General features: G+C 44.0%; 1 protein-coding gene and 1 pseudogene across 5 annotated transcripts in view; both read right to left on the minus strand.

Moving 5' to 3' along the window:
• Nucleotides 1-113: 113 nt before the first annotated feature.
• Nucleotides 114-669, minus strand: LOC110309874 (annotated as a pseudogene).
• An 11427-nt stretch (nucleotides 670-12096) lies between these two features.
• The window catches only part of Rgr (retinal G protein coupled receptor), a 13881-nt gene continuing 3312 nt past the window's right edge, over nucleotides 12097-22665 (minus strand). For 3 of the 5 annotated variants that reach the window (XM_021182339.1, XM_021182338.1, XM_021182336.1), the window contains 4 exons: nucleotides 22280-22433; nucleotides 20285-20402; nucleotides 15991-16104; nucleotides 12097-15506 (listed from right to left, as the gene is read on the minus strand). In XM_021182339.1, the coding sequence (XP_021037998.1) occupies nucleotides 15375-15506; nucleotides 15991-16104; nucleotides 20285-20402; nucleotides 22280-22433 (518 nt within the window). In that variant the 3' untranslated portion in view covers nucleotides 12097-15374. The remainder of the gene's footprint in view (nucleotides 15507-15990; nucleotides 16105-20284; nucleotides 20403-22279; nucleotides 22434-22665) is intronic. The other 2 variants (XM_021182335.1, XM_021182337.1) reach the window with 2 other exon arrangements.

The following is a 22665-nucleotide window of genomic DNA, read 5'->3' on the forward strand; positions in this document are numbered from 1 at the left end:
CTCCTCCTCCTCCTCCTCCTCCTCCTTCTTCTTCTTCTTCTTCTTCTTCTTCTTCTTCTTCTTCTTCTTCTTCTTCTTCTTTTTACTTTATCTGCATTTGTTTTATACTGAATTTATTCCCGTGCCATGAGTTTTTGTTTCCTCAGTATCTTCTGGGATATCTTTTTCTTCTGTGAAGCCTCCTCTTCTGGCTTTGGAATGATCTGTTCCTTCTCAGTGAGGATCATCAAAGTGTGGCAGGGGGAGCTCGTGTATGGGTTAATCCGGCCATGAGCTCTGTAGGTTCGTCAGCGCATCTTACGTGCCTTGTTCACCTGGATGTGTTCAATGACTAGAGAATCTATATCTAAACCCTTAAGTTCAGCATTGCTATCTGCATTTTTAATCATGTGCAGCAAAAATTCAGCACTCTTTTTTTGGCCACCATCCCTATGTCCTGCCCCACTGTTTGGCCTGGGTGCACCTACCAACTGTACCATTATACCACCAGAATGGCACACATTGTTTCTTTAAAGTGACATCCTTCAGATACTTGGTGGCTTTGCAGATATGCATACCCTTGATGGCCTGGGCAGTTTTCCGGGTGTTCTTAGAGTGAACATGGAGGTTTGAACCTCTTGATTTGCATGATTTTGTGGAGTTTTTTGGGTCAAGAGAGTAGCGAACCATCTTCACAGGTCGCCTCTGGCCGCTTACAGGAAGAGTGTTTTTTCGTTTTTTAATTCTCTCATCATGCTTACAATGTCATTTCCCTGTCTTCTATCTGTGTGGCTTTTGTTGGAAGATTAGGTGTTAACTATATTGAAGACAATCCATGTGATTCCTTCAATATTTGTCTTTTCTTTGACTTTGAGACATGGGGTATTCTTTGTCTGGTTGGATCTGTTAGTTTTATTCCTTCTTGGAGCCCATGGGGTTTTTCGAGATGTACACAGTGAACACCAATGCTTTTCTTTCCTGTCTCCCTCCCCTCTCCTCCTGGGATGCTAACAGTGAGTATACTTCCAAGCTTGATGGTGTTGCCTGGCGCTCAACCTCGTTATTTTTGTTCTTCATCCTAACAAACATCCAATGACCTATTTTGAGGTTTACCAATTTCCATTTTCTCGCTGTTTCATATTTATAGACACTTTAGAAAAACAATTCTTTTAACTTCAGAATTTCTGCTTCACTCTTTTTATAAATTCTCTTTATTGGTATTCTAAACCTGATGGAAAATTAGTTTCACAGTTTGCAGTAATTAGTTGTTTAGATGATTTCCTTTCGTCTTTGAATATTTGTAGTTAGCAGATTTATATGTTTATATAAGGAAGTTTTTTGCTTTGTAAGTTTGGTAGCTGGGATTTCTTATCACATGTTTCCTGCATGTAAGAGGTATATTCTACTTTCTCACACATCTCATAGGGTTGTATTTGTTTGCTTTGAGTTTTGGTTTTCTGCTTAAAATTTACTAATTTTCATGAATCAAGACATACAATTGTTGAAAGCTCTTCATTAATTTCTAGGGTCATATGAATGATGTTCTTGCTAATTGTATGTATGTATGTATGTATGTATGTATGTATATGTGATGTGTACGTGGGAACCACAAATGTGGAACTTAGAAAACATTATTGGGTGCTGGGCCTGGCCTTCTATCTTATTTGAGGACAGGCTCCTATTGGTGGCTGCTGCTGCATGCATTAGGCTACTTGGCCCACCAGATTCTGGGCATTCTCCTGTGTTGGCTTTCCATCTCCTCATCTTGCCACAGAAAGGCTGGCATCATGAGCATACCGTACTGCATCCAGCTCTCATGTCGTTCTGAGGATCCAAACTCAAGCCCGTACACTTGCAGGAGAATCTCTTACCCACTGAACTATCTCCATAGTCTAAATTTTGTTACTGATATATGTGTGTATGTGTGTGTGTATCAGGTAACTTATGAGAATCAGTTATCTCCTTCCACTTTGGAGGTTTTGGGGATTAAACTCTAGAGCTTCAGGCTTGGCAGCATGCACTTTTACTGACTTTGTATTCATTGGAATCTCTAAGCCTCTGAACAATACTGGATCATGATATAATGACACTAAGTCTTATTATCTATATTGCACAACTAAGACAATGGAGGACCGGAATGATTATAAAAACTTTCTTAGGGTAACATACCAAGAACTGACACCATTGTGACAGAGCTCTTCTTGATGATCCAAAGTTTGGTTTTGGTTGTTGATGTTTTAATTTTAGATAGTGAGATAGAACCTTGTATAGCCCAAGCTTGCCTTGAACTCACCAAAGGTGATCTCAAACTTCCAGTGCTTCTGGCTCTGCTCCCAAGTGGTGGGATTACAGGTGTGTGCCAGCATGCTCTGTTTATTCTGCGCTTCTTTCCTGACTTTGAGCAGTCCTTTTAAAATCACTTCCTGTTTAACATGAACAATGGTCTGGGAAATGTACCCAGCAACAACTGATGTGGTACTTGAGAGTGAGCCCAGGTCTTTGCATATCCCTAGCCCATTGGTATTGTTAACCTTTCTTTCTTTTCTTTTTTTATCTTTTTATTTTTTTTTATTTTCCTAACGTTGTGGTGTGGTTTATTTTGTTTTGTTTTTGTTTTATTTAATTAGGTATTTTCTTCATTTACATTTCAAATGCTATCTCAAAAGTCCCCCTTACACCCCCCCCCCCAGAAGCTGGCATTTTCACTGATTTTATATAACAGAAACCATTACTCCTTCACCTATGCTAATCTCATGGGAGTTTGAATTTTCTCCTGTTACAGCACTTGCAGCCAATGGCAGTGCATGCCTTGCCCTCTTCTCCTGACAAGTTATGAGTTTTCACCTCCTTATTCTCCCCGTCTAGAGCAAAGCAATGAGCTTGGAAAATACCAGTGTGTTGTTGAAAGAATAAGGGATTAAATCGTCAATGAAGAATGAAATCAGATGAAACAAAAAAGTGTATGTTGTTTGCAACTCCAGGATATTTATTTCCTCTTAAAGTTAGGGAATCCTTGAAAAATATTTTTGCATTTGTACATGGATAGTTCTGAGGAGTTCTGTCCCAGTGGTGTGACTTCTTTATAGAATATTCTAAAGGCAGTTTTTCTAACTATTCACAGCCTCAATTTTCTTATGCATGTAGTACAGGATAAGACATATCATCATGACATTGGATCCACTTTTATCCAAAGGACTAGGTGTGTGTACACATACAAAGCCAGAACATCATGCCAGACACTAATGTGTCACTACATGTTTATTCTGCCCTCCTTTCCTGACCTTGGGGAGTCCTTTCAAACCACTTCCTCTTTAGCAAGAACAAAGGTCTAGAGAATGTATCCACCAATACAACTGATGAACATAATCGGCAGTTTTTCATAGGTGTGTGAGTTTCCACAAGGACCTTCTGTGGAACCCAGACAACGCACCAGTCAAGGCACACTATCTCTGGGCCTCATGTTCTGATAGCACCACAGACAGAGACTACCTACTGCCTTGGTGCTGGCCAGGTAAGGGATGTGGTACAGTTTGGGTGAACATTTGTGGCACCAGAACAGGGGGATGGGAAACAATTTCAGACTTTGGTCAAGCAAAGCAAAGAGGCTCTGAGAGTTTCCAGGATCAGGTACAAGGAGAGGAGGCTTATCTCACGCCTTCTTTTGATAAGAGAGGCTAGGTTTCAACCTCTCAAAAATGATTCCTTTCTGATATTTTAAAACAATGGACTTAATCTAACTCATCATTAGATAAATAAAAACACAGCTCAGAAAATCTCGCTGACTTCCCCAAAGCCAGGAAGGGAGTAGCCATTTGGTATCTGTCGTGACCAGGAGTCCAAGGTTCCTGCCACCTCACTGCTAAGCTGTCACCAGGAGCACCTGAAAATAATATCTCAGTATCTCAAGTAGACTTGAGTCACAGGTTCTGCTTGTTTGTGGACATCTCGTCCTCAAGATATCTGAACATAGATATTTGAATCTTTACTACCTGGGAGTTAGATTTAGGACGGAGAGGGTGAGTTTCATGCTCAGGCTCTGGTGTGAACTGAGCTATTGCTTCACCGTTGCCTGTCCCCTCTTTTCTCTGGGTCCTCTTCCTGTCTGCTTGTCTGCTTTGGAGGTGACTAAAACAAAATATAGGAAAGACAGTTTTCTCTTTCATTTCCTTCTGCTTACCTGTTTACCGATCCTCACTTGTGGCCCTGTTTTGTTTAGACAATTGCTTCACTAGCCCTCTTACCATGAGATCACCCTCAGACTGATCTCTGGTCTATCAAAGAGAGACTGTGCCAGTGGCTGGAAGTTTGCCCTCTGCCCCACACCTACAGGATACTCTGTGGTATGGCTGAGCCAACCGAAGATAGCGTCTTCATATCTCAGTATGTCTTGGAGCTTACCAGATACAGGTATTTGACAAGGCTAATGTATTTGTTCTGCTCCACGCCAAATTCTATTCATCTTAGCATATAATCCCTTTAAAAAAACCTATGTGCCATCCTTTGTTCTTTCAGGCCCTCAAACACATATAGTGTACATGTGGAAATTCTAATTTTCTTCTCAGTATCTGTCTTACCCTCACCCACTCTTCACTACCTGGGCCATTTGGTTGGGTTTGCCAAATGCCTAGACCCAAGCAAATTAAGAAAGTCTTCAGGTGACCTCAGTTTCCAAAGTGTTTCTGCAAGCTTCCCTCCACATACAGACTCCCTGTAGGTACTCTGCAGGGAGGTATGAAAATCAGATATCTGGACTTGAATTTGTTCTTCCTAAAATTTGTTTTCATATTCTTCATAAATGCTTTCATGTAGCTTCCAAGCTGCTCTCTAACTTGTCACTCTGAGTGATGGTGGCATCATGCCATAGGGCAGGGGACCTAGATGAAAGGACTGAAATGAAGATAGCTGGCCAGCTGCCAGAGAAAGGTCCTCTCTCTGTGCTTTCTGGCTGCAATGCTATGACGGACTGAAACATTGTATTCACGAACCACAAGAGGTCTTTCCTCCCTGACCACTTTTTTTCTCAAGGGCTTTCTTTTTTTTAATTAAATTTATTTATTTATTTATTTCTGGTTTTTGTGAGACAGGGTTTCTTTCCTCCCTGACCACTTTTTTTCTCAAGGGCTTTCTTTTTTTTTTTTTAATTAAATTTATTTATTTACTTATTTCTGGTTTTTGTGAGACAGGGTTTCTTTCCTCCCTGACCACTTTTTTTCTCAAGGGCTTTCTTTTTTTTTTTAATTAAATGTATTTATTTACTTATTTCTGGTTTTTGTGAGACAGGGTTTCTTTCCTCCCTGACCACTTTTTTCTCAAGGGCTTTCTTTTCTTTTTCTTTTTTAAATTAAATTAATTAATTTATTTATTTATTTCTGGTTTTTGTGAGACAGGGTTTTTCTGTATAGCCCTGGCTGTCCTGGAACTCACTTTGTAGACCAGGCTGGCCTCAAACTCAGAAACCCACCTGTGTCTGCCTCCCAAGTGCTAGAATTAAAGTTGTATGCCACCACCGCCTGGCTTATTTATTTATTTATTTATTTATTTATTTATTATATGTAAGTACACTGTAGCTTTCTTCAGACACTCCAGAAGACGGCATCTTTACGGATGGTTGTGAGCCACCATGTGGTTGCTGGGATTTGAACTCAGGACCTTTGGAAGAGCAGTCGGCAGTCTTAACCGCCGAGCCATCTCACCAGCCCCTCTCAAGGGCTTTCTTATGTGAAAAAAACAAAACAAAACAAAACAAAACAAACAAACAAACAAACAGGAGCATTAAAATTGATAAAAACTGTTCAAATTGTTCATGACACAAAATATCTTTTAAAAACTATATTTGAAAAATCTGCTCATATCTTCTTGTGATATCCCTACCCCCCACCTCTGATCCCTAGACAGCAGCACCTCTGGCCTAGCCCACAGCCACTTTCCCTGTTCTTCTGGTCAATGTCCTACACTGCAGGTCCTGACCATGGCAGAGAAGGGATCAGCTACCGGCTATTTTCTGGCTTAAATCCCTTAAAGTCTTCAACTGCTCTCAAAATGAGACCCAGTTATGAAATCTTGTGTGATGGTGCATGCTATCCCAGCAGTGAGAGAGGCTGAGGTAGGAGCATGGATTGTTTGGGCCAAGCTGAACATCTTAAGGAAGTTTTAGGCTAACCTGGGGCTACAAAACAAAAACAGATAACTTCATTACTCTTTTTCTCCCTTTTATCCTTTGGCCTTGACAGACAAACATGTCCTAAGCTTCTTTCTTCTCTGGCCCTGCCATCGTAGTTTCTTGAGCTGCTTGCTCATTCATTCCCCACTTGCTGCTGTTCCTTCAGCTGGAGCATTTATCCCATTGCTCCTGACCTAGCATACTCTTGTTCTGTAAGTTATTGTTCCAGTGTCACCTTCTGAACCATATCACTCCTGACCACCTTTCCTGGCTCTTTCTGGTCCTCTGGAGTATTTCTCTCCATGGATAATCATCATTCTTATTATTTCTTCTTGTCAATAGACTGCAAACCAGAAGGATGTTGTGTGCCTAGATTGTCTCCTTGATTTCAGGTTAAGCTCAGTAAAGATTTGTTGAGCTGTTTAAAACTGTTGGAAAAATGTGTCAGCCTTACCTGGAAAACTTTGGACATGCAGATTCTAGGCTCACTGCTCAACATACCAAACCAGCTCCTGTGCTTATCGAGAACCCAGGCAATCCCTGTGCACTGTATGAGGCACGCGTGTACGTGTGTGTGTGTGTGTATGTGTGTGTGTGTGTGTGTGTGAGGTACTGCCTTTAACCAGTCTCAACTCACTCTGGCTGCACTTGTACATGAAAATCTCTGAGCCAGGAGTCAGGAGGCATGTTTCCTCATTACTGTGACACCTGCAGCAGTATTTGTGTCCTCTTGTGCCTTCCTTTCTCCATCACATGACCTGGCCTTCTTATCTTCTAAATAACATCATGATGACAAAGTGGAAAGCCTTGGGCACAGGTGATTCCTTACCAATGGTCTTTGAAACTATAGAAATTAGTAAGAGAAAGATGGAAGTAAGCTATGAGACAAGGGGGATGTACAAAGAAGGAATTCACTTCTGGAGAAAGATATGTGCACTCACACATACATACATACACCTCAGTAAAGAGCATCCTCAGAGAGAACTTATAGCCATTTCATGGTGATAACTCATGTCTCATGGAGCCGTAGGGTCCTTAATATCCAATAACCATGCTTTTCAATCCGATTTGCTTATTACAATCCCCGAAGGACTTTGAGAAGTCCCACACCAGTCCAGTGTATCTAGTTGTGGTTACCCACACACAAGACCTGGACACGATGGGTCAATGTGGACATTCCATTTTGCACGAGGAAGAACTCAGGAGGTCCCACTTTTCCTGGGAAGCTTACAGCATCCAAGATCTGATGGGGAAGAGGATCATCATTGTCTTCAGTGCTATTGCTATGGATACATTGCCCATGGTCCAGTGAATAAACCCACATCTCATCTGTGCTCATGCAAGCAACCCTAATTAAACTCAGCAGCAGGTCAATCAACAAACTGCAAGTAGGAAGGAGCCTCATTTGATGAAAGAAGGAAGGTTCAGTCAGAGTGGGAAGGGAGTGGAAGACGGAAACAGGACTTAAAACATCCAAAATGTGCATTCTATATGTGAGAAGTCATCAAAAATACATTAATAATCAAAACTGCTATATCAGATGATGTGGGTTGAGCCCAGACATCTGCAGGCTGTGCAACCACTCAGGTTTAAAGCACACACAAAAGCCCCTGATGTGTTCATTAAAATTCAAATCAGATTTAGGAGCTGTGGGTGGTTCAGAGACTTCTGTTCCCCAGGTAAGTTTGAGTCTGGCCTAGGGGCTGCCTTTTGAATTTCCAGACCCCAAGAAATTCACACGCACAAAGGAGAGTTAAGCTTTGAGGAGTTTATGGGGGTTAAGTAGTAAGGAGTTGGTGGATGAGATGGTTGTTGCTTCTGGTTGTCACTCAGCTGTCATAACTCTGCTGCCCACTCTTCATGAGCAGCCACTGATCCAGAGGGCAGCATAAGGCATCAAGGAAGGACTGGATGGAGAAAAGCTAGCCAAGGACTCACAATGCCCAAGCATTGTGAAATGATGCTACTTCAAGGAGTCCTTTGTGCCCGTGGTACAGGTCCTCTCAAACTTCATCCTGCATTTGTTAAAGGGAAATTATTCTGTTATCCTTCTTATTAGGTATTTATTTCATTTACATTTCCAATGCTATCCCAAAAGTCCCCCACACGCTCCCCTACCCACTCCCCCACCCTCCCACTCCTACTTCTTGGCCCAGGCGTTCCCCTGTACTGAGGCATATAAAGTTTGCACGACCAATGGGCCTCTCTTTCCAATGATGGCCGATTAGGCCATCTTCTGATATATATGCAGCTAGAGACACGAGCTCTGGGGGGTACTGGTTAGTTCATATTGTTGTTCCACCTATAGGGTTGTGGATCCTTTTAGCTCCTTGGTTACTTTCTCTAGCTCCTCCATTGGGGGCCCTGTGATCCATCCAATGGCTGACTGTGAGCATCCACTTCTGTGTTTGCTAGGCCCCAGCATAGTCTCACAAGAGACAGCTATATCTGGGTCCTTTCAGCAAAATCTTGCTAGTGTATGCAATGGTGTCAGCGTTTGGAAGCTGATTATGGGATGGATCCCTGGATATGGCAGTCTCTAGATGGTCCATCCTTTCATCTCAGCTCCAAAATTTGTCTCTGTAACTCCTTCCATGGGTGTTTTGTTCCCAATTCTATGAAGGGGCAAAGCGTCCACACTTTGGTCTTCGTTCTTCTTGAGTTTCATGTGTTTTGAAAATTGTATCTTATATCTTGGGTATTCTAAGNTTCTGGGCTAATATCCACTTATCAGTGAGTACATATTGTGTGAGTTCCTTTGTGATTGTGTTACCTCACTCAGGATGATACCCTCCAGGTCCATCCATTTGCCTAGGAATTTTATAAATTCATTCATTTTAATAGCTGAGTAGTACTCCATTGTGTAAATGTACCACATTTTCTGTATCCATTCCTCTCTGTTATCCTTCTTAAAGTGTGGTTAGCATAGATGTTATCTGGGATGGTTGCTTTAGGAATAGGTACCTTTGCAAGTCATGCAGTGCGGAGAAGGATGGGGTCAACATAAAACAGTATGGGTGAGGGGGGAATTTATATTGAAGGAGGAGGTGGTCAGTGGATAGAAAATGACCAAGAGATGTGCAGGGGTAGAAGTGGATACTGGCTAAGACAATTCTGTTAGCATCTGCCTATTATTGTAACAATACCCAAGGTAATCAACTTAGAAATAGGAAAGGTTCGCCATGGCTCAAAGTTCTGCAGGCTTTAGCCTGTGGGTGCATTGGGGTCCATACCAAAGAGCCATCATGCCAGGGGACATGAAAAGGTAAAGCTGTTACCTTATGAGTAAAATTTTCTGTTAGGTCCCTGCTCTTAAAATCCCCACCTATCCCCTAATAACAACACAGACTTCTGAGCCACTCTTAAACATGAGTCTTTAGGGGTTACCTAAGACCTAAACTGTATCACTGACTTGGGCAAGGACAGAGGTCAGACATCAGAAGTGATGGAGGGTAACCCACTCAAGCATCAGATACTGCGGATGAGAGAATTTTTGCTAAACCAATTATCTAAAACTGTGTGTCATAAAGGTTTTACAGAGGGGGCTAAAAGAAGCCTGGAGTGCTGGAGTTGCCAGAGTCTGTCATATTGACTAAGTGGAAAAACTTGGATTCTTGCCCAGGTCTTCCTGACTGTGGATTCTAAGTGCTTTCCAAGCTGCCACACTGACTCCTACCTAGAGGGGCGAAGCTGTCACCGATGCCCAACAGCTGCAGTGGGGAGAGCAGCTGAGCCAAAGAAACAACTTACAGAGACAACGGAGGCCATTGTTAAGAGAGTTTGATGGGCAGAGAGAAGAACAGGTGTGCAGCATTGGAGCCAAGGAACAGCTTGAGAAAGAAGCAACCAGTGACCATGATTGACAGGAGAGGGGAGGCTCAGGGGCTGTGCCTTTGGTTTTCATCCAGAAGTTTCCCAGCTCTTGTTTCTTCGGAAATATTGTTTACCCTTAAAGGGCACGGAGTGAGAATGTGCACCAGCCGCTTCTCCAGGAACTGTACCAGAGTGCCCTCAAACCCAGCACTCAGTAGTTCACAGTTTGTGTTTGTTCACATGTAATCTCAGCATCCAGAGCTATGACTGTCACTGTTTTGGTTTTTGTTTTGTTTTTACACGAGACTCCAAAGCCAGAAATGTCCAGGGACAGTCCTAACATCCAAGTTAGACAAAGACCAGGCCATAAGTGGCCTAGCAGCACCTCTGTCCTATGTGGGAGGGTTCTGAAGTTTCACATCCAACTAAACTTTCCGGGGATGCTTTTGAAGGCAGAGAAAGGGGGACTTTATGGGGGCTGTCTGCAATCACTCCAGACAACGTACATGTAAGTCTGTTTCTTTCAAGGAGAGAAATGGGGTCTTAAGATTAAGAAACAGGCAGGATACAGGCTTCGGTACTTAGAACAGACAAAAGAAAGCTCAGAGAAGATCCAGCAGCCTGGGCTGGGAATTCATAGGCTTTTCCCAAAAGGCGCCACCAGGCAGGTAGCCCAACATTGTCATCATCGAGAGAGCACTGCCACCTTGTGGTAGTAGCTAGGCACTGCACACCTTCACCGACCCATGAAGGATTCCTGCATATTAGAGCTTTGCTTACCCTTTTCTCTTTCATTGGCTAAAAGACAGGACTGATAAGCATCAGCATTTACCGGGATAGAAAATGGGAACCAGGAGTTTGTGCACGAAGAGTGAGCTTATATTTAAACAAACTGACCAAGAATCTTTCTAACTGGGAAAACAGAAGCTTTCTGTGTCACAACAATGTATCAGAAGGCCGAGAGTGTAGCTCAGTCCATAGAGACTTTACCTACCAAGCCTGCACCCCTGGGATTGATCCCCAGTTCAGCATAAACTGGGTACAGGAACAAAAGGATCAGAAGTTCTAGGTCTTCCTTAACTGCAATGAAGAGTTCAAGACCTGGGCTACATGAGACTTGTCTGAAAAGGGTGTGTGTGTGTGTGTGTGTGTGTGTGTGTGTCTATATATATGAAGAAGATATGCGGAACGCCATGCCTGGCTCTCACATTTTAAATTAAAATGATATCATTTGAGCTGGAATTTCGTATGAGTGGCCCTGGGCATCCCAGGGCGCTCATTCTAAGCCCCCATTCTCTTCTGCTATTACTCTGTTTTAAATGAGCTTTGGTCAAAAACCATTTGCTTGCTAGTGCTATTGTAACACAGCCCCATAGGCCCGAGGCTCATCTAACACACATACATCTCTTCCATGGGGTCCTAAGCCCAGAATCTGAGCTCAGGTTCCTGCTAACGTTGGTGTCGAGTGAGGCCTGTGCTCTAGGGGTGCAGCTGGCAGCCTTTCTCTGGGCTCACATGGTCCTGACTTGCTGGATGCATGGGGGGTGACAGGTAGCTAGAGGCCTGGCTCTGTGCTGTCCCTTCATAGAAAGGAATCATTTTGTGACATTAGGGCAACACTCTCACTTAACTTACTTCTGTGGAGACTTTGCTTCCAGGGTGGGGTTTGGTTTTTTTTTTTTTTTCTTGCTGTTTTTGTTTGGCTTTTGTTTTGTTGGGAGAAGAGAACTGAGCCCATAGGAAGAGGCTTTTGATGGTCTCAGAACCTTGGGACCACATCAGTATCCATTGAGATCAAGAAGACAGAAAACCTGGGCAAAGAGGGTTCTTCATCCCCAAGGGGGCAGCAGAGACAGAGGCTGCTCATGGTGCGGGCATGCATAGACTGTGCCTTTCTCTAACTGAACTAACTCTCAAAGGAAAATTCAGAAATCACAGCAGCATTTAGATTCTCTGGCTAAACCTCAGAATTTTCTTTTTAATTCAGAATGGGGCTGAATGTGGAAACTCAGTCTAATTTTGTTGAAACTCAGAGTTGAATGGTGTGACTGTGAATCTCGGCCTACATACTAACTTCATACGGTTTGAGAAAAGTGGTTCAGTTTTGTTCTCAGGACTTAAAGAAATTGATTGAAACTCCAGCATTGTCTTTTCAGGCCCTTTTATTACGTCTAATTGCAATTACATGGATGAAGTTGTTCAGGAATTTCTACTTTGACATCTGAGACATTGTGAGTCCTCTTTTTTTTGTTTTCTGTTTTTGTTTTTATTTTTTCGCTTGCAAATGTCATGGTAGAGTATAATAGCCATCTTCCTGAGGTGACTGAATTAACCCTGGCACAGGCTCATGTCACCATTGCCATGCACTGTGTGTGGCACACAACAGCTGTTGAGTGTGTGTGTGTGTGTGTGTGTACAAAAAGAGAAAGAAAGAAAGAGACAGACAGACACACACACACACACACACACACACACACACACAGAGGAGGTGGGGACAAGAGCAAAAGACAGAGATAGGATTACAAGCACTAAGTGGATGCTGGCATACAAAGAAGGAAGCGCTGCTTGCAGTGTTGTTCTGGGACCTGGTGCTTGCCTGGTTCCTGCAGTTGGCCTGATTCCTGTTGACTTTTTCTGAGTTCATCCCAGAGGTCTGCATCTCAGTGAAGCAAAGAATGCTAAAGCCAATGAGATTGGAAGGGAAGTTCAGACAAGGCTCCCCAGGAAAACAGTGATGGCCTCAGTCCTTGGTGTTACACTCCTTGGGTTCTGTAGCTGAGACTGCAGCGCAATGTCGCTGGTCCTCACTCTTCTTCCCTGACTTCTCAGGCCGCAGAGCTTCTCCCTTTGCGCTCATTCTCCTCGCTGTGATGAGGCCTCAGTTTTCTGAGGATTCAGGAACGTTCACAGAGCATGGTGAAGCCAGGGATGGGCAACATGAACTAAGGGTCCTTGCTGGTAAGCCTTTCCAAACTTGCTGCATTTGTGCATGTGGGGGACAGGACACTGTACTGATAGATACAATTGAGGGCACACGTGAGTGAATGGAGGAAAGAAATCTAGCAAGCCCCAAGAATCGTCAATTGCTTCACAGGCATGTGAGGGAGAGAAGTGGGGAGAGACCTAACTTACAGGCCAGGAAATGAGCAGCCTATAAAGGCAGATAAACGGGTCTGAGGAAGCTCCAGATATTTGGGAGCTGATGCCTAACTTCAGCCAAGCCTATCCAAGTGCAGGGGATAGGTAGACTTCTGATTGCTAATCAAGCTTAGGGACTGTACCAAAGTCCTACTCTAAGATGGATCTCAAGCATTATTGAGCCACATCCTTCCTTGGTCTCTCTTGACCCAGAGACAGCTGAATTACTCCATGGAAGGGCAAGGTAGGGGTACTAGAGGTGAATGGGAAGCAGGACAGAGGAGAAGCCTTTACTACATGCACTCAAGATCCTGAGAGTGCTCAAGGATGAAGAAACACTCTAAAGTTCACAGGGGAATTTGAGAGTAGGGTAGATTGGGGTCTTAGAAATGAGTGACTTTGTTGGGACTTTTGTTGGATGGGCTTCTGTCCCTTCCCATCATTCCTAGTCTGGTCATAACTCTCTTCTTCCAGGAAGCTGAAGGGCAGAGCTCAAAATATTCCTGGTCACAGCCTGGCCAATCTGCCTTCTTCCCATGTCTTCACTGAGATTGGGCTTGGATGCTGATCCCTTTGGCCTGTTTCCTATCTAGTGAGAATCCAGAGACTTGGACAACGCTGGTACCTCCCACTCTTGCTGCTTGTCTTCTGGCTCCACCCTTTCTCTCTATCTGAAGGGCCTTTCCCCTAATTTATCACATTATGTCAATAATGGTGGAAGAGAGGAAGGGTCCCCAACAAGGTTATTCAGGGCATTAACTTGGGGTGGGGGTAAGGTCAAAATCTTAGGCCTGAACCCCACCACTTTCTTGGTCACCTGTTCCACCCATGTGCAAGCCACCTAGACACCAAGACTTCCTTGCTTCATTTTCTATCCAGAGTCTAGGTCAAGCATCATATGTGGGCCCTGGAGTGTGGCCAAGTGTCATCTTGTCTGTATATCACCTGGTTGAGAACATAATCCAGAAAAGGGTGCTGTGGGAAGGCTGCCCCCTAGTCTCCTCTACTATCCTTGGTTCTGCAAAATAACCAATCAAGACTGAATTACGAAAGCTTTGTCTGGGTTTTGTACATATAACCTGATTTTCTGCATCTGGAGAGCCAGGAGTCAACCCCAAATCTGCAAGTTGTAGATGAGCTCCCTACCCTACCCCCCAGGAACTTGCCTGCTCAGGCTCTCAGCTTTATAGGATGTGCTTTCTGTCTCTCACATTCCCTGGGACACCTGCCCCTTCCACCATTAGACTTCCAGGATGGTCTCCATTACCCTGTTGGTCATCTCTACTTTCTTCTAGGACAGCAGATCTCATGAAGGACTAGGCACCTGTTATATATTGATTCTTAGTTGCTGAGTCAATAGAAGATGCAGACGTCCATCTAAAGGTGACCGGGGCATTAATGTCCCCAACCCGAGGCACGTGGGCTCTTCAGAGAACCCATGAGTTAAACAGAACCATGTATGTTCTGGGCAAAGGACACAGTCATCCTGAGCTCTGGAGACTGTCACTGTGGAGAGGAAACCAAAGATGTGGCTCTATATCTTTTGACATCTGGAGCATTAAATAATTGTTTTAATTTTTAAATGCTGGCAATGAATTTCAAAACATTTAGAAGCAATGTTTAATCCAAATCTCATATAACCAAGGGTTCATTTTGAATGCTGGTGCTGGTGGTCAGGGAACACCTAACCTACATACTCTTGTCCAATCTGTATGGTCAAATCATCATTTCTGTCATCTTATCTTACACTAAGGGACATAGAGCAAGGAGTAGAATAAGTCACTCGTGCCATTACAATTAAGCACATGCTATTTGAAAGATGGCAGCCTCAGATGACTTCCAAAAATAAACAAATCCCAGCGCTTTCTCCTTTTATTGTAGGCTGGGTTCATGAAGAATGTGATTAAGGCTCATATCAGTATCTGTTTCAGTGAGCATTTTATGTGCTTGCTGAATACACACGTTAGCTTGTTCAACCGTTCTAGTGTTAGTCCACAATGTCATCTTTACTCTACGGTTTAGAGAGATGGGGTTGGAGAGAGTTACTTTCCCATGGCCCCTAAGACTGTGTGTAGAGGGCTATGACCTTTCATTGAACCTAGGATTTGAATTCTTGGGTCCAACATAAGGTTAGACTCATCAGGGATCTTAGGGCTGGTGAGTAAGTGTCTGGCATGGTTTCTGGGACTGTTGGGAAGTATGCAGCAGCATCTTCCTGACCTGGGGCATACTTAGCCCAGGATTGAAGAGGTAGCCTTGACTGTGATCAGCCCCTTGACGAGTTTCACTGGGTTCGGTCCTTCTTGCTTTTTTGTGGAGACAGACACTGCCAGGTTCCTCTACAGACCATTTCCCTGTGCAATGCATAGTTGATGGCATTGATTGTGGGCATGGTTTTGGCGACGAGGGCAGGCACCTGTTGTGGTGGAAAAGTCCATGAAAGATGCTTTGAAGCCTCTACTTTTCTCCCAGTCCCACTCAGGGCATGACATTTTGGTCTCACCCTCCCCACTTGGAACTATCACTCATTTGTCCTCAGCTTGATCCACTGGCCTCTGAGCCTTTCCTGGCAGATTTTCACTGTTCATAGAATGTCATAGAACCCCTGTATGTCATCAGAACATACCTGTTCTGAAACTGGGTATCAATTTCAGCCCCTGGTCTCAGAGCACATGCTCGCTCTTATGTCCAGCTGTCCCTGACATCTCAGTATGGCCCAGGATGGGGAGGGGTGTATGTGGAACAAAAACATTTTCTGCACTTTATGAATATTTAAAGGAAGAAGAGAGAAGGAAGAAAGAAAGAACAAATGAGCGAGTTAGCAGAAAGCCAGAAAGAGTGATGCAGAGAGACAGATGTCAGGATGTACAGGATTCCTTGGGCTTTGGAAGACTCTGTACCATCTGTAGTTTAGGAGAGATGAAGCTCACATCTGCGATGGCTGCGTATAGGTACAGGAGGGCATAGGGGCCCCAGCCAAGCAGCAGCATTCTGCCTGGAAGAGTAGTATTCACCTAGGAAGAAAAGAAATCAGAAGCATCAAGTCACTTCATAGGCCATAACCATGCAGAGGCAAGGGTCTCCATAGGCCATAACCATGCAGAGGCAAGGGTCTCCATAGGCCATAACCATGCAGAGACAAGGGTCTCCATAGGCCATAACCATGCAGAGGCAGGGTCCTAGCACAGATCCATAGGCCATAACCATGCAGAGGCAGGGGTCTCCATAGGCCATAACCATGCAGAGGCAGGGGTCCTAGCACAGATCCATAGGCCATAACCATGCAGAGGCAGGGGTCCTAGCACAGATCCATAGGCCATAACCATGCAGAGGCAGGGGTCCTAGCACAGATCGTGCTCTTGGAAAGGTCTGAACCAGAAGATTTGGCATCACATGAGCTCTTTGCCTTGAAAGGGTATACAGCTGTAAGCCTGTTTGTTAAGCTTACCTGACTTCACTTTCCTTGTCTATAAAATAGTCTGAGTTGCCTGTAGATAGGTAGGTACTGGGGTGGGGGTGGATAATAAGCTTCCTTCCGGGTCTTGAGGTTCTGAGCTCTCCTTAGAGAGCTTAGCGTGATCTCACTATCAGTAGCTGCAGCTATGTGGGAGACCAGCCTGTCTGGGCTCAAATGGTTTCACCATATCAGACCTAAATAGGGAATGGGCTGGCAGGAAAGGTTGCTGATGCTAAAGTTTCTCCTGGATCCACAGGAGTACTAACAACTGGATGTCTAATGTCAGGATAGATTCGAAATGGCTTCAATTTTCACATACTCCGAGGCATGAGGATTTTAACGCGAAACATCTCTTTGACAAAGGAGATTTAATTATATGAGGACACATTTCCTTCAAGGTTGGTTGGATTTTTTAAATTCATTGAGCAGTGATGCTTGTAACACCACTCAGTTGGGTAACACTCATGCTGCACAAGCATGGGGACCAGATTAGGATTCCTAGCTCCCACATGCAAAGGTACATTTGAGGACATGTGCCTGCAATCCCAGCACTGGGAGGCAGAGACAGAAGTGGATGCTCACAGTCATCCATTGGACGGAGCACAAAGTCCCCAATGAAGGAGACAGAGAAATACCCAGGGAGCTAAAGGGGACTGAAGCCCCATAGGAGGAACATCAATATGAACTAACCAGTATCCCCAGAGCTCCTTGGAACTATACCACCAATCAAAGAAAACACATGGTGGAACTTTTGGCTCTAGCTATATATGTAGCAGAGGATGGCCTAGTCAGTCATCAATGGGAGGAGAGGCCCTAGGTCCTGTGAAGTTTATGCCCCAGTATAGGGGAATGCCAGAACCAGGAATGGGAGTGGATGGGTTGGGAATCAGGTGGGGGGGAGGGGAGAGGGGATTTTTGGAGGGAAAACCAGGAAAGGGAATAACATTTGAAATGTAAATAAAGAAAATATCTAATAAAAATTTTGAAGAAGAAGGAGGAGGAGGAGGAGAAGGAGAAGGAGAGGAAGAGGAAGAGGAAGAAGAAGAAGAAGAAGAAGAAGAAGAAGAAGAAGAAGAAGAAGAAGAAGAAGAAGAAGGAAGAAGAAGAAAAAGAAGAAGAAGAAGAAGAAGAAGAAGAAGAAGAAGAAGAAGAAGAAGAAGAAGAAGAAGAAGGAAGAAGAAGGAAGAAGAAGAAGGAGAAGGAGAAGGAGAAGGAGAAGGAGAAGGAGAAGGAGAAGGAGAAGGAGAAGAAGAAGAAGAAGAAGAAGAAGAAGAAGAAGAAGAAGAAGAAGAAGAAGAAGAAGAAGAAGAAGAAGAAGGAAGAANGAAGAAGAAGAAGGAAGAAGAAGAAGAAGAAGAAGAAGAAGAAGAAGAAGAAGAAGAAGAAGAAGAAGAAGAAGAAGAAGAAGAAGAAGAAGAAAATATATATATAGGGGGCTCACTGCTTACCCACGTGAGTCAAGCAGCAAACTCCCAGGTTCAGGGACAGACTCGTCAAAAACTAAACTCTATAGTGACAGAGGAAGCAATGAGCAAGGACTTCTGCTCTCCACAGATGCATGAGCCCCTCCCCTACAGCTCTTCAAACACGGAGGAAAACATGTACTTAAGACTGATGGAGGGCCTTCCAGGGAGCAGCTGAGGATAGTGGGAAGCTAGCACCTCAGTGGCAGACAGTGTCACCTCCAGAAGCTACCCATCTTTGTTCAGGCCCTTGGGCCTGTGGATAGTGACCAGTTCTGATGCAAGCAGAGCTAATGGCCCAGAATCAACCAGAAAGGTGAGAAAATCGTGATGGTGGGCTTCTGGCCGATGGAGTCCTCTATATGTGTGAAGACTTCATGTGTGCAGATAAAAGTTGTGGGGCACGGGGGAGGCCAGTAAAAATGGCTAAGTAGATAAATGTTACATCCAAACCTAACAACCTGACTCCAACCCCTAGAACCCACGTGGTGGAAGGAGAGACCTGATTCTGGCAACTTGTTCTCTCATCTGCCCGTGCATGCACCCATGTGGCCCAGAACAATCTTAAGCTCGCGCTGATCAATCTACCTTCACCTCCCAATAATTTTGTTTTTAAGTTGTGGTGGCATGCACTGTTGAAGAGGCACGGATTGATGTAGTCACTGGGAAATCCGTGTGTTAGATTCTCAGAAAACTTGAACTTGATCTACCATGTGACCCAACAATAGTACTTTTGGATATATATACCCAAAGGACTCTGTTTGTCTAATACAGATGTCAATGGAGTATTCAGCCACAGATAGAAAATCTCTGTCACTCGCGTGCTCACGTGCACACACACACATACACAGCTGCAAAACCATAGAGGAAGATGGAACACAGACTGTCACAGGCAGGGGTCAGGAAGGGTGGGAGTAACCGTGTCTTCTGGACATGACACTGCTACACTCCCGAAGTCACAGCAGTTGAGGTTGTCTGCACAAGGTTAGGCCAGTCAGCACTCTAGCTTGCTGTGAGCTCCACTTCTAACTGGGAAGCTATGCGCAGTTGATAGCTTGCACGGGTGTGGTCTCATCTTGGCTATCCATGCTGCAGCGGATGTTCCTGCATGTGGGCAGTGCAAAGTGCAAAGTGGGGCTGGTGGGGTAACTTTTTTAAAAATGAGGGCATGAAGCCAGGGATTAAGGAAGTGGGGGTGGACCTGAGAGGAGTTACAGGAAAGAGTGGGGATTGCATAAAAATACATTGTATCATACTCTCAAATAATTTTTAATAAAAATATTTTTAGATGGAAATGAGCAATGTGGAAGAGAATCTAGGAGATGATGCTCCTGCCTCCAAGCTAGGATCCAGGATTCTTGTACCTGTGTAGCTCTCAACCTGTTAGTTAGATCCACAGATGAAACTAGTTTATAATGTTATTTTCTAGTGCATACTAATAAATTTAGATGGCAGATTGTCTTAATAAGAAGAATATTTTTGTGCACTAAAATTGAGCACTTTGTTGTAGAGTCCTAAATCTGGGTTTGTATCAATCTCTGCTATTACTAAGTCTGTGGCATTTGGTGACTCTTTTAGCCACCTTCTCTGTGCCTCAACCTAGTCCGTGACTTGGAATCATAAAGCTTTAATTTGTTAGAAAAGACTCATAAAGATGAAGTGAAAATACACACAATACACACAATACACACAAATATCAATATTTGCTTTCACAAAAAACCAACATTTGTGGTTTGTTATGAGTCGTTTGTTAATTTTTAGGTAGCAAAGTTAAATGAAAACCTCTGGCAAGGGAATTTTAATATAGAAATTCTGAAATGGCCAGCAGGTCTTATTTTAAAGCATCATTTTTCTTGGACAAATGTGCTTGCAGATGTGGTTTTACATTGTGGGTAATAGTCTGTGACTGTGATTAAATTAAACATCTTAAAGCAATTTTTAAAGTACCATTTGAAGAGTGAGTCCTGCAATTTAGCCTTGAATTCCTAGGAAGAGTGGAGTGGAACATCGTGGATGACGTACTGGAAATGCCTGGATCTCGGGGTTGCAGGGTCTGGGTAAACCTGTCCTATTATGTCCCTTGATCCCTAAGCTCTGGAAATTTGAGCAATGAGAAGGTATTTTCTAGCCCTCACAGCATATTCTCTATGCAGCCTTATTTTTCTCATGATTGTTGCAAACACAGAAAACACTGACTTCTGCCATGTTGTGTGCTTTTCCAGAGTCTCTGAGAGAACCAAGAGATTACAGCTGCGGTAGGAGCTGGCTTCTTACCGGGAGATGACCACTCCTGGAGAATTTCTGCTCCATGAACTGGTATGAAGTGTGTGTGATGAACAGGGGTACGAGGAAGTTGAAAAAAGCCATGGTGAAGAGAAAACTGATGAAGTTTCTACAAGTACAGGGAAGAAAACAGAGGTCAGCTCCAGGGTGCCAACAACCCAGGCCCATCAGCATCTGTGCTAGACAACGAGAGGCATCATCCCATCATCCCATCCTAGACAAGTACTCGGAGTGTAGCTGCTCCTGTTCCCAACTGAACTCTCCTCCGCAGCCAGAGGCCATGGGTCTTCCAAAGTTTGTGTTTGGGAGTCAGGAGCTGAGATGAAGAGGTATTTTGTCAAGCTCCAATGCTCACCCTTGATGTCTCATTTGTTAGCCAAGGATGGAGGATGGGATTCTCCAATTTGGAAAATGTTGGGATAACATTTTTTGTGCTCCGTGTCAAGGTTGTCTTTATATTATTCAAATGTTGGATTCTGTACTGGCAGAGAGAGGAGTACAGGCGGACTTTGGTACTGTTATTTTTATTGGATCATCACCTGCCTGTGTATTTTGTAAACATTCTTCTCCATCACCTTCTCATTGGTTTAATAAAGAGATGACAGCTTATAGCCGAGGCAGGAGAGGAAAGGCAAGACTTCCAGGTAGAAATAGGTACTATGGAAAGAACTGAGAAGGACAGGATTCATCAGCAGACGTGGAGGAAGTTGGACATACCAGGACTGAGTGAGAGATAATGGGCCATGTGGCACTCACGAACTAGAATAAATAGGTTAAAAAGTCTCCACGTCATTATTGGGAGCTGGTGGGTGGAAATCGTCTGGTATTTTTTTTTTAAATCAAATCCTGGAGGAATCAGTGGGCCAAGAGAAAAGACTATCTAAGTGATTCTCTTGCTAGACATAAGGATTTAAAAATAATGTATGGATGGCAAAGACACTGAATACTATGTCACTTAAGAAATCAGTGGCTAACACCTGGGAGGCCAAGGCAGGAGAATTACCACCAGTACCTTGCCAGGCTGGACTTTATAGTGAATTCCAGGCCAGCTTGAGCTGCAGTGGGAGATCATATTTCAAACTATTAACAATGGAAAACTCATTAAAAGGGTCACCAAAGAATCTGGGGTCTCAGTTTAGGCCTTGAGGAGACAGGAGGATGAGCGGAAACAAATAGGGATCAGCAGGAGGAAGATCCTAGTTTCATGAAGGAGAAACTACGCACTAAGATTTTATTGTTCACTAAGGACTTTCAGAAGAGCTTTGTTGGGCTGTGTTCTGCTGGACATTGGGGCCACTCAAGTGCAGAGGTTAGTTTTATCTGAGAAGCCTATGTCAGGGGCAAATGCTCAGTTAGTCACTATTGTCTATAAAACAGGACTGGAGCGTGACTATGCTGGAAACAGCAGTGGGAGAGGTGGGAGGCATAGCACTAGAAGCCATGTGACCAGTCCCCAAATGATCCCTGATGAAAGCTCTTTTCTCCCAGAGCTACACAGATAATAGATGAAAATCCCATGGTTATGGAGACTGCATACATTCAGTCCTACCTTGTCATGGATCAGACCAAAGTGGATGCTCAGAGATCTAGAATTTATCTCTATGTTGGGAGGACCACACCAATGAAAAGCCCTTCCACACTTTGGATCTGTTGATCTAAGGGCATGGGTGCTTCTCAAAATCAATGAATTCTGAGCCAAGACATCTCCTTATGCTAAAGAGGTCAAAGAGTAGTGGGGCTCCATGAGGGCTATGATGGCTACAGGCAAATGTCCCACTCCTCTGGATGCTTGAATCTGAGCAGTACTTTACATACCCTTTACACTGCTTGCCCATTCTCAGTGACAGTCTGTGAGTAGATGTCATGACTAAGGAGCTCTGATGTCCCCAAATGTTGACATTGTTCCAGCTGGAACATCCTTCTCATTGAAGCTTAAAATCAAGACCCCTATGGAAGAAAGCCTCAAAGCCACAACTTCCACCTCACCTGTCACCCCTCGAATAGTCCAGCGTACAGCATGTCCCCACAGGCTCATAGTCATAGTGGCCCCAGCCCATCAGGGGCAGGGATGCCCAGAAGGCAGATGACAGCCACACAAACAGCACCAGAGGGATGGCCGTGTCCCATGCCAACTGTCTGCCTGCATGAGATAGAGGAAGGATACATGGTAAAGAGATAGGATGACCACATGAAAAAGAAAGGACTCTGTAGCTGCAGAGTGTCCCCAAATCCCTAGTCCAATGGTAACAGCATGGTGCCTTGGGCAAGTCAGGGCTACCTTTGAGCCTTGTTTCTCCATAATGAGCATAGAACTCTTATGCCTTTGAGGACAGTGATGACTCTCCCTCTCCTTTGTGTGTGTGTGTGTGTGT

The sequence above is a fragment of the Mus caroli genome, chromosome 14 (genome assembly GCF_900094665.2).
Source record: "Mus caroli chromosome 14, CAROLI_EIJ_v1.1, whole genome shotgun sequence".
Lineage (NCBI taxonomy): Eukaryota > Metazoa > Chordata > Mammalia > Rodentia > Muridae > Mus > Mus caroli.